This window comes from Lepidochelys olivacea (genome assembly GCF_965140295.1).
Source record: "Lepidochelys olivacea isolate rLepOli2 genome assembly, chromosome: 23".
Classification (NCBI taxonomy): domain Eukaryota; kingdom Metazoa; phylum Chordata; order Testudines; family Cheloniidae; genus Lepidochelys; species Lepidochelys olivacea.
The window spans coordinates 4,721,466-4,733,601 of record NC_140433.1 but is presented as its reverse complement, the minus strand read 5'-3'; the positions used below and the strand labels follow the sequence as shown (position 1 = coordinate 4,733,601).

Sequence of the window (12,136 nt, the reverse complement as noted above, 5' to 3'; positions counted from 1 at the left end):
TTCCAATTATATTGCCCTGGGACGCAATGGGGTCCTGAAGTCAGGATTGTTTGGGCAGGTATAAATCCAAAATTGCAGCCAGTTTCCTTGGACCTCAGCAGGGTGAATCCTTCGTCTCTCAGCTTGCTAAACTGCCTGGAGCTTAGCCCCTGCACAAGTTTTTCCTTCTGTTTTTTATTTCTTTTTCTAGCTGCTTGTCGGGGGCATTGACCCACTGCTTTCACATGCCAAAAAGGCAGCTGCTACCTTTTAGGGCTGAGCAAGGCTTTCAGTCTAGCTGCCCGGTCAATACATGATCTCTATCAGTAGGCAAGCCCTGATCTATCCAAAGTAGTCTTCTCACAGCAGAACCCACGCTGCGACAGTTAATACATTATAGCGGTTGGTATCTCATGTGCCAGGCCTGCAACCCAACCCAGTGATTTTATATCTGGTTCTAGTTGCCCTGTATGAGCTGGGTCCGATGATACACACTCCTAAAGGATTCAGAGTAACAACTGTGTTAGTCTCTATTCGCAAAAAGAAAAGGAGTACTTGTGGCACCTTAGAGACTAACCAATTTATTTGAGCATGAGCTCACGAAAGCTCATGCTCAAATAAATTGGTTAGTCTCTAAGGTGCCACAAGTACTCCTTTTCTTTTTGACTCCTAAAGGATGGTTCTTGACAGTCAGTTGGGTCTCTAGAGCATGTTCCTGTTTGCCACAAATAGAGGGAGACAGTGTAATACACAACCACTGCTTGTTAATGTCTCGATGTTCCATAGATAGCTTTTCTTCCTGGATCAGCTGGAGTTTATAAATGCTTTCAGTGCTGAACTTGGGTTTCCAGACACTAGTTGACAGTCCAGTGGGCTGAAAGTTTCCGTAAATGGGTTAATGTCAGGGAAGAGAACTCCATCACCAGTGGTTGAGGGCATTAATGCTAGCAGTGGACATCATGCCGAGGAAAGGATTAAATGGACACAGTGAGTCTGTCCCCCCACAGAGTGTAGTTGCCTCCTTCAGTACACTTCTTTTCCTCCTCCCCTATCCTTAAGATGAAGCTGTGAGGGGTTGTTAATATGACCAGTGTCCTTAGAGAAAGAGCCTTTGGAATAATGCATATTAATTAAGCTAGGAGAGCCATAGATTCAGCTGGAAAATGGATCTCTCCTGGCAGTTATCTTTAGGGGCTCTCAGCCTGCTGGAAGCAAATAGGTCTGTTAAGGATAGCCTTGCCATGGCGCCATCTAGAGGCAGAAAAGATAAAGACATGCTAAAAATTCCATTGTGTGAGGGAATTGCTGACACCGCATCTTTTGTTGCATTTTTTTTTTTTTACTTAAGAAATCTTGGCAAGAAAAATCAAGTAATTCTTGTGCAGCAGCCTTTCTAAAACATGCATATCCTCCTAGTTGATTCTGCTGTGAAGACAGCTCATTAAAACAGCAAGAACCTGGGGTGTATTTAATTTCCCTTTTCATTCAGTGTCCTCCTTATTGGTACCGCCCTTTCACGGATATTCACAGCATCTTTAAGTGTGTTAGAGGCACAGCCCTGCGCATTTTAACTTGTGATACATCTACCCAAGGGCTAAGCAGAGCAATTAAATGAGGTAGGCAAGACAAACGTACACACACAAACAGGAATTTATATATACAATTCGATGGAGGGGAAAATGCAAATAAAATATTAAGGCTGAGAATTTAAGTGAATAATACAGATTCTCATTAACTCAGTTCCCTTCTGTATATTTCATATTTATTTTAATTACAATCTCCATATCCAGGCACCTGACAGTATTAATGGATTATCCTGATAGTCCCCGTGAAGGGGAAGGGACTTTTGTTACCTGGTACTGCTGAATCACTTTTAACAGCAATGGGATACTTTTGTTCCAGAATCTTAGTACACAAACAGCCACAGTTGGAATAGTAAATACATAACCAGAACAATGTTTGACAGGCCTCATTGGCTTCCAGGAAGGCGCCAGGTACATCCAAATGTTACCCTTCATGGATATTTAAAAGCAGCATGTGGTCTACCTTTGAGGAAAACTATAAAACACTCGTCCATGTGAAATCTGATAAACATTCAGGTATTGAGCTGGGCTTGGTGGGGGAGTCCAGGGAACACCATTGTCAGTTAACAGTTCAGTGTAGTGGAAGATCATATTTTCCTTCCATTTAATTATTTTTGAAAGAGTTTTTTAGTGAAGGCCGATGGTTTGGGGAGAGAATTCTCCAAATCACCAACAGCTTGTGTACATGCAGAGTAGCATGTACTCATGTGGTTTTACAGGTGTGATTCTAAAGCAATTTAGTTAAACTGGTGCAGAAGATGGGACATGCTTATTTCAGTTTAAACCTCTCTTCACCAACCTTTGCTCCCAAGGATCAGTTCTTTCCCTCTTCCAGCCTAATGCTCAACTACTGCCCATTCTGGTTTCAAACCATCCTGCCTTCCGATAGTGGTTCCCAGTCCCATATAGGTTGGCTGGGTTGAAATCATATGCTAGAGATCAGGGACAGTTACTGGCAGTGAGGAGCACAACTTGCTCCTGTCTAGGGTCCTGTCTGTCTCCTTGCTGCAGGGATTAGTACTAGTGCCCCTAACCCTCCCTTAAAGCCAGCCAGTTCCTAGGTAAGCTGTCCATCCGGGAACTAACCAGGTTCAAAGTGTTCGGCCACATCATCTGGCTTGCTGTTAGGCGCCTCTACTCTTCAACACCAGAGCAGGATCTTCTGAAACAAGACTGATGATTTGTAGCAGCAGTGGGTGACTGCTCATATCTGAAACTTCAGGTTGATTGTAGAGGATGAGGTTATACCTAGAGTGGGATAAATATGGGTGTCCTGTAAATCCTCTCTTCCCCTTAATTGTGTTGTATAATGGCAAAGGGGAGGTAGGCTCAAGCTATTCCCTTTATTCTGGAAAGCTACGTGTACATTATGGATGATCAAATATGGTGGAGGTACCAGTCACCGCCCTGTCCTTGAAGGAGAGTGAGAGCACTGGAGACCTGTTCAGGATGCTCAGGAGCAGGGTAGGGAAGTACATAGTACCAGTGCTGCTTTCCTCCCCATTTCAGAATGGTGGCCTAGAGCCAGTAGGGTACAAGGCCAGATGGAGATCCAAAAGATGGAGATCATTGCCTGTGTTGTCAGCCTCCAGGCTTATTCCAGCTTGCAGCACCCTCTCCGCCCTCCCGGCTTCTCTGGGCATGTCTAAGTTAGACACCCAGAGCTGTAGCAGCCTTCTGTATCAATCTATGGTCTGATGTGCAGAAGGAGACTTACACAGTTGTAACAAGGACTACTTTTCTTACATGTTCTTGATATCAAAAATACCAGCCTGGTGCTCAAGTTTTCATCCCTGTTCATCCAGTGTTGGGATGCCAATCTTATCTGACTGTGCCCGGTGTTTGTCTTTGATAATGCTTTACTCAAAGGTACATACACAGCTCTATTTGACTGCTTTTCTGGGCCATGTACTGGATGGAAAAGGAAGATACGAATGTGGTAATTATGTTCCCCAAGGGCAATACAGCAGTATACCAAGGATGATGTATTCTTAATAGGGAAGTCTTATTAATTGAGCTATGAATCTGCTCCCTCACTGTTGCACCCTGGAGGTCATGGAACCAAGTAGGATGTAGCACTTCTCCGTATGTGGTGATATTTGCGTTTAAAGGGTGAATCTATCCTACACCATCTGTGGCATGACACTTAAGTACACGTGGCTTTAGGGTTAGCTGCTGATGGTAAACTTTTGGATTGAACAGTAGGATGACATTTGTCTGAACAGATTCCCTGAGATGCTTGGCTCTTTGGAGAAGACCAGTGGGATTCACATCCATATGTTTGAGCAGGTTCTCTTTGCTGCTGGCGGCCTTTGAGTTGTATTTAATCAGCTCATCAAAGGCACATGAGCATTTCACTTCCTCAGAAATTCCTGATTCTCATAGCTTTTTTCCTTTTGACAGAAATTAATGACAGAGAGCAGAAACTACATGCGCTCAAAGAGGTGCTGAAGAAATTTCCCAAGGAGAACTATGAGGTCTTCAAATATGTCATCTCTCATTTGAACAAGTATGTACAAGATCTCTTCCTTCTGTATGACCATGGGTAGTGGTTGGATACATAGATTGTCCCTTTTATTCCATGAGCAGCTTCTTAACATAAGCTGTGTACAAAGCATTGGAACAATATTAAGCTAATGTTGACTTATTTAGCAGCTGTAATAGAGTAGGGAAGCAGCCTGGAGTGAATTTGTTCCTTGGCAGTTGTCCCAATTAAGTGGGCATGTCATTTATCAGGGGGGCTAATTAAGTTCCATAAATGTTGCTACATCAGAGCTAGCAGAATTCTGTGGGGAAAACCTACATTAGAGACGCATCTCTCCAACTCCTTTAGTTTCTGCTCAGGATGTCACTTGCCTCTGGATGTGTAGGGTCACTTCTAGTGCTGCAGAGTTTAGAAGTCAGCAGGGAGCCTGCATTCATCCGTTCTGCACTACCCATGGGAGGGAAGCAGGAGAGCTCTCCCAGGAGGCACATGACGATAGCTTGGGTTTGTTTTTGAGCATGGTTTCCTAGTCCACCGGAATTTGGATAATGCTGTAAAGGGGACGAGTTGGATGCCAACTGATTACTCCCTGTACCCTTCACATCCTAGATATGTGAGCGTTCTTCCTGTTGTGAACAGGCTGTGCTCACGGCCTCTCTCTGTTGTCTGTTGCAGGGTCAGTCATAACAACAGAATGAATCTGATGACGAGCGAGAACCTCTCCATCTGCTTCTGGCCCACCTTGATGAGACCTGACTTCAGCACTATGGACGCTCTCACTGCAACTCGCACCTATCAGACAATCATTGAACTCTTCATCCAGCAGTGCCCCTTCTTTTTCTACAATCGACCAATTATCGAGCCCCCCAGTGCTACACCCAGTTCTCCGTCAGCGGTTCCTGCCAGCACACCTTTCTTATCCAGCACACCTGTGATGACTCAGCCGTCCCCACCACAGACTCCTCCTCCATCACCACAGTCTCCTCTCCAGCCTCTTCTCCCACCCCAGCTTCAAGCAGAGCAGCATACACTGTGAACTGGTGTGGGAGAAAGGAGATTTGGTCTTTTCTCACACAGCGTGGAGATTGGAAAGAAAACCCAGGGTTCTGCTGTCCCCCTCTCTCTACCACCCTGTTGCAAACTTCAGCTGCGTTGGCAGTCTGAAAAAGCAGGAACAAGGGGCATCAGGCACAAACTTTGAGCGTTCCAGACTGGTGCCTGGGGCTGGGTTGAAGAGGACATTGGACCTTTCTCTTGTTTGGTGGGGTGGGGGGGAAGCACTTTTGAGTGTGATTGGTTCTGATCCAAGCCAGCCTATATTCATGATAACACTACCGAGTTGAGTCTGGGGCTCTGAGATCTATTGCTTTTGTCCACTTGGCTGCTTGTACAGAACATGTCCTTTGACTGACTCTTCGCAACACCCTCAGCCTGTGCACGGGAAAGATCCTGCCAGAGTGCAGAGCCACAGAAACACGCAGACACGTTCCACAGGATATGGTTGAGGCTCATCCAACACTTTTTAAAAAAAGAAAGAGCGAGAATTCACTGATCATGGGGACCATCACTCGGAACAATCTCACTGCTAGGAGATCAGCGTAGCTACTCTGAAAGCTGCATCGCCACAGGTCTGGACCCAATATCTCTATAACAAGTACAGCTTTGTGTTTGGACAAAGCTAGAATGTAACTTTCTCTGACTTAACTGATGACCAGGGTGGGAAGTGAGAGGAATCTCCCTTCAGAACAAAGGAACACTGGAAAACGAACATGTTCCCACCATCCACTGGTTTTAATCAAGAGCTGAGAGATGTGGCACAGATCAATGGCCCCTTTTCCTTGGAAGCAGAACTACCGTGCAGCAGGTTCCTTAGGAGAGTTCAGGCTTGTGCGGCTGCCCTTGATTTAGCTTAGCCTTGCCTTTTCCTTGACAAATCACTACACATCTCTCACCCTGGTAGAATTTGGCATTAGCACTTACAGGACGAGAGGTTTGGAAACACAGTAGATGTTTACTATCAGACAAGCTGGATTTTGATTCCTTTACAACACTATTGTTACTGAAACACTTTTGTTAAACTGTGTATGGGGAGAGTGGGGGGCAGGTGGTGGGACTAGAACTCTTATTTCTTTTGTCAGTGGAAATGTTTTTCAGTCCAGCACTTATTGTGCAATGAAGTGGTGAGGGAAGCGTGTGTCTGGAGTGTGTCACAGGGCTCCGAAGGCACGGACAGCATTGCAGCTAACTTGTCCATGGCAGGGACTGCAGTAGTAAGACACTTGTAGCAGCCCGCAATTGGGTGGCTGCTGAAGCCTCTGTAAACCTTGAGGACATTCTGGCTTTGTGGGTAACACTCGGTGTGAGTATCACCGCTAAACGGGGAGGGTGGAGTACGTTACTGGTGTCCCCTCAAGGCTCTGATTTTGTTTGCTTAAAAAAAAATTGTAGCCAGCCTGATGGCATCGTGGGAGAGGGATGACCTTCCAGGCCCTCCTTGTATCTCCAGCTGGTAGCAGTTAGGTGACACACTTTGGCTTTTTGACAAAGGGTGGTGGCCATTCACTGCATTAACACCTGCTGCTGGTTGATACCACAAAATTAGTAAGAAAGGTAGGGCGTGAACGTTGAAGGGGAGTGGGTGGGGAAAAAAGCTGTGCATGAATGAAAAGGATGGTAGGTTCTCAAGGCTCCCTCTCGGACCTGCCTGCAGGATCTGTACTTGGATCCCTGGTATGGTGCCACCACAGAAAAGCATGTGCAGGCTTAACTAGTTCTATGTGATATGCAAAGTGCTAATTTGGCACCTGAACTGCTGTACCTGCTGTCCTCTCCCTCACCTCTATTTGCATGTGCTCTGTGTGTGTGTCGTTCGGTCCTGCCCACAGCCCTACCGTCCTATCCCTGGCCCCTCTAGACTGTCGTGTGCGCATGTCACCTTCCTCCTCCTCCTCCTTTTCCACATGTACGCTGCTGTGTGTGCGAATCACCTCTTAAACCTGTGTTGTCTCCCCATCTCCTCTCTCTGTGTGGCCTCCCTAATCCTCAGTAACATAGGGCAGTTTTTAACTGGAGTTTCTATGGTACCAATGGGAGAAATCCCTACAAAGATCCTCCTGTGTCTCCTCGCACTTTAATATGGGATCTGTGGTTTATCACTATCTTTTATCTTTCAAGGATGTTTGAGTCCCTATATCTAGGCAATTAAAAACAAAATTAAAAACAAACATAGCCTCAAAGCACGCCCTGCCCTCCTTATGCCCTTTGGCATGCAGAGCCAGCTCTCAGTGAATTGAATCCCTCCTATAAATAAGCTGGGTTATTTATGTACTGACAAAACTGCATTTAAAGTTATACCTATGACAAAATAATGTGCTTGAAAGTACTTCTTATAGCATTCCTCCGAGTTTTATATTCTCATGCTTTAAAACAAAAGCTTTTATGTAAATATTGGATGATGGTTTTTTAGACCGTAAACCCTCTCCCTTCCCCAAAAGCCCTTAGGTTGTGTATGTGTGATGCTAACGTTCTGAGTGGAGGAGATCTGAAGCCCAAGGCTGATTCCTTTCAAACCTTTCACCATAAAATAAGGACCCATCTGTGCTCTGTTGGACTCTCTTGCTTCTCTGTAGGCAGTAGGGTGGGAAAGGTTTTTTTTGGTGTTCTTCCTTTGGATTCTTTGGGGTCATTTTGCTTTGTGTAAGAAGGTTTGTTTCCGTGCCTTTCTGTAGGTCTGATGCTAAACTTCTCTCTAGACAGCTTTTTGGTACCTCTTTCCAAAGCCTGCTCAGAACAGAGCCGTCCTGTCTGAGGATGTTGGGAGGACAGGACCCCTTCCTTCACCAAAAAAAAAAAAAAAAAAATCAAAAATCCCATTCCCTGCAGAGCGGTAGTGCATTCTTCCCCCGAGGCACTGATCAGTTCTTGTTGTTCTGCCTGAGAATTAAAGCAATTAGTCTCAGGAACTCCCATCCTGGATTCCTCTACTGTGCAGAGGCTGGTTCTACCCAGTCACCCATCTGTGGCCTTGAGATTTTGTCCTCAATTTGTGTATATTGCTGACTGAAGCAGCGAGGTGTGGGGGGGTGTAGGAAGGGCTCAGCCATTGTAATTGTACTGATCTAGTCTGAGGTTCTAGATGCAGAAGGGGAGCCTGCTTTTGCCCATAGGATGGAAATAATGTACCTCATTTTTAAAAAACAAACACACTGCTGATTGATTTCCTACGGGATTTGCTATCTACTTCTGTTCTACCCTGAAAGACCCTGGAGTTGCCTGCTGTGAAGATAGACTAGCAGGCCCACCCTAAGGGAAAGAGGTGTATTTTTGCAGAACGTATTGTCTCCAATCACCTGGCATATACCTGTTTGCAAAGCACCTGATTGGTTGCTTCTCATTGACAGGCGTTAACTGTCTGTCCCTCCCAGAGCAGTAACGTTCTGCCTGTATCTCACACACTAAGTTTTTCACGTCCTTTTCATGCAACCTGTGCTTTACAAATGGTCAAGACTTCTCTGTGTTCTGGGGAATGTGGTTTTTCTGTACAGTGGAGGCAACGGCTCTAGAGCAGACAAGAAGTGCATGTTTGGCTTCATCATGCATGTGGTACTCCTGGGGGAATTCTGCGACAAAAAAATTAAGAATTCTGCTTACAATATTTTAAAATTCTGCATATTTTATTTTTCAAAATAACATAATATCACATCAGTTTCAATTATTTTGGTAATTTATTTCAAAATACCACAAGTATGTCTGTAACAATACGGATAACAAAAAGATTGAAGAAATGGTTTTTGACAAATAGATTCCTTACTAGGCATATAAATACAGAACTTTGAGTAATCATTCATTTACACTACAATACAGAAATCTATTTCCCGAACCCCTCAGAAGCAGTGCAAAGACTTGGGGGAGTCTAGGCAAATGGAGGAGCTGAGGGAGAGGGAAGTAATTGTGGGGAAGGAGCCTGGATATGAACTTGGGGAATTCTTGGATGTGGGTGGGGAAAAGTATGGAATGGGGTTTGGGGTTTTTTTGTGGGAGAGAGGAGGATTTTTGGGGAGCCTCCCACATGTGGACGCTGGCTGACACCTAGCCTGTCTCATTCAGTTACACATCTGGCCTGTCCCCATATGTCACTGCACCCCCACTCACCCACCTCTTCTCCCCCATGTGTCCCTGTACCCTCATCACCCCTCCCCATCTCCATGTGTCACTGCATCTCCCCTCCCATTCAGCCTCTGCCCCAGTCTGTCCCCCCGCTAGCCCTTTTGAACTCCAATCTATGACCCCCCCAGCACCCCCATGTGCCCCACACTGTCCGTCCCCCAATATCCTGTGCCTCTTGACCTGGCCCCATGGGCAGGGCACTGTGAAGAATGCAGCTTCTCCTCTTCCTTAGCAGCAGCTGGGGTTGCTCCTGCCCAGGAGTGGCACAGCAGCAGTGACCCCTGGTGGGAGAAAGGCATAACTGCAGAATTTGTCCACAGAATGTATTTTCTGCCGAGACAAAACATTCTGCATGGCACATGAATTCTGTGTGTGCACAGTGGCGCAGAATTCCCCCCGGAGTAATGTGGTTGTGTTCCATGAACAGCATTGTTCCTACTGCAGGCGGGAAGGGTGCGGAGGAAAAGTAGGCACTGAAGGGTGGAAATTTGAAAAGTCTTTAGCTTCTAGTTGCATTTTGAAAACTGTCTTGGCTGTGTGCTCACCATGTGGCTAAATCAGCAATCCAGTGTGCAGCTTATCTCCCTAGGGGAGTGTTCTGCTAGAGGCTGGAAATGTCTGCTTCCCTGCCCGTGTAGTCTATGGTCCCTATCATAGAGATAGCGGTAAACTTCTTCCAAAGTGTTCATTTGTTTTGTCAGGCAAATGGATGTTTTCTTCATGTGTTTTTTGGAAGCGCTTAGGACCTGCTTCATTAATCCAATGCTCTCCAGCTTTTCTGTGATTCTGTTTTTCCTTTCTTGTGTAACTCGGAGCATCCATGAGCCTTGCTATTCTGTGTTATTTTAAAGTAAAATTTAACCCTTTTAAATAGATTACAGGCAGCTGAGGTTTAAGTCACTTGTTTAAAAGAACCCGATTGAAGAGAATTGGAGAAGGATGCTTATCGGACACTAGGGAGCGTTTCCGGACATGTAGCCAGCTCTTCCTTTCAGCTGTGCTCGGCTCTTATACTTGGCAATTACATTTCATCAGTGATTATACCTGTAACATTTCATAGTTGTTAAACAGTCATCGGAGTGGTGTAATGAATTTTTTAACCACTTCCACTTTAATTGCTGTGCTGATTATTCGTCTTTAATTTCAGTGACTCAGCAACTGTGGTCCAGAGTCTGATTTTTTTGTACAGTCACGTACAGTTTGTTTCCCTAAATCATTTCCTCATTCAAGTATGTGTCATTCAGTCTGTCTGTCACACTAACCCAGAGCGCTGCATTGATTTGCAGAGCTCCCACTGTTTTTTTTCTTCCCCTCTTCCTGTGTAATAGGTCCTAGTTTTTATTGCTAGGTTTAAAAACCCTTTTTGTAAAATTGAAATACAATAGGAATATTGTATTTTAAATTTAGTTTAAGGCAGGACATAAGTTATTGTTTAAATAAAAAAATCCTTATTTTTTTTCCCTGTGTACATTTTAAAAACAAAAATCTGTCTCTTAAATTGTATGGGAATAAAACTTGTCCTGAAAAGTTGGATTAGTACTGCACCCAGCTTATTTTTCTGGTACTTGTATTTTCACATGTAAAATGATCTCTATATATGTTGAATTAACAAATATTTTGAGTTCAAGAAGAAGAAAAAAAAAAACCTATTAATGGTATTAAAATGTGTTAGTAGTTCCAGCTAAGTATGTGCCCGAAACAAGTTTTTTGCAGGAAAAAAAAAAAAGTGAAGATCTGTATGTAAAGAAAAGTATAACGGTTATTTCTTTGTATTTTTAGGGGCCTAACAGCTACATCCTTTAGTTATTGGTGATAGAATATATTTCCTTTTATGCTTCTTTTAAGGACATTTTTAACAATTTGTGGTATTTTCCAGGGCCAATCCAATTAGTGCATGATAATGTTTAAAGCTCTGGGCCAAAGGGCCCGTTTTCTGCTGAGTTTAAAAAAAAAAAAAATCATGTATTTGCTACAGAGTATTGTAATTGTCTCAATGGGAATGGTGTAAAAACTTAAAGGCCTTACGTGATATGTATCATAGTTAATAAATCAATCTTGTAAAAAAAAAAAAAAGAGATCCCTCCAAAACCAACCCATGCGGCAGTTTCTTCTGGTGGTTTCCCCTCTTTGTCTTGTTTCTCTTTGTCTGCTCTGGAGGGTAGGCAGTGTCGCTGCAGGCTGTCCAACAGCCCACCAAGGCAGGCTTCATGGTGCAGGCATAGGGAAGTTAAATGTCTATCAGAAACAAATCACCGACGGGGGGACAGGGTGGTTATTTGGTCAGTCCTGGAGAAACCTGCCTTTTGTTTGTATTTGAGTATCACGGTACTGGTGTGCTATGGTAGGGGGGAAAACCACACTGTCTGGAGCTGGCGTGTCAAACTCCTGAGCTGCTTGCTGTATTTATCAGCTCCTCTGAAGAAGAGAATCTCACACTGGATAGTAAGCTTTTTCTTCAGAAACAGATGTAGCCCTTGCGTACATTGTGAAGATAACAGTCCAACTCTGAAGTGAAGGAGTGCTGGTAAAAACAGCCTGAGCACAGCTCTGAGATGTGAGAACTGGCCCATTCATCTGTGGGGAGTGTTGACCATGGAGACTAATGACTCTGTGGGCCAGGTTTTCAAAATGATTTAGGCCCAACTGCACATGCCACTGCTGTACACAGATGGCTATATAACCAAAGGGCAGAAATAACTGGTCCTAAAAGTTGCTCACGTCATTGGTTTTTGCTGCTGAGTAGATCAGTAACTTTACTAACTAGAACTTGGTGTAATTTTCAAAAGCTCCTAAGTCCCATTTTCAAGCGATTTAAGGTTTAGGCTCCTAAGTCATATAAGCAATTTAGAAAATTTTACCTGTCGTTACTACATATAGAGGCGGCTGTATTCTTCCCTTGAGCCTAGTGCAAACCTTCCAGTGT

The 12,136-nt window shown here is 44.3% G+C and overlaps 1 protein-coding gene across 1 annotated transcript in view; it reads left to right on the top strand.

Moving 5' to 3' along the window:
- Positions 1–11,185, top strand: part of ARHGAP35 (Rho GTPase activating protein 35) — a 110,066-nt gene extending 98,881 nt beyond the window's left edge. The window contains exons 6-7 of the mRNA XM_084612468.1: positions 3,966–4,071; positions 4,723–11,185. Coding sequence (XP_084468594.1) covers positions 3,966–4,071; positions 4,723–5,083 — 467 coding nt within the window. The 3' untranslated portion in view covers positions 5,084–11,185. The remainder of the gene's footprint in view (positions 1–3,965; positions 4,072–4,722) is intronic.
- Positions 11,186–12,136: the final 951 nt, after the last annotated feature.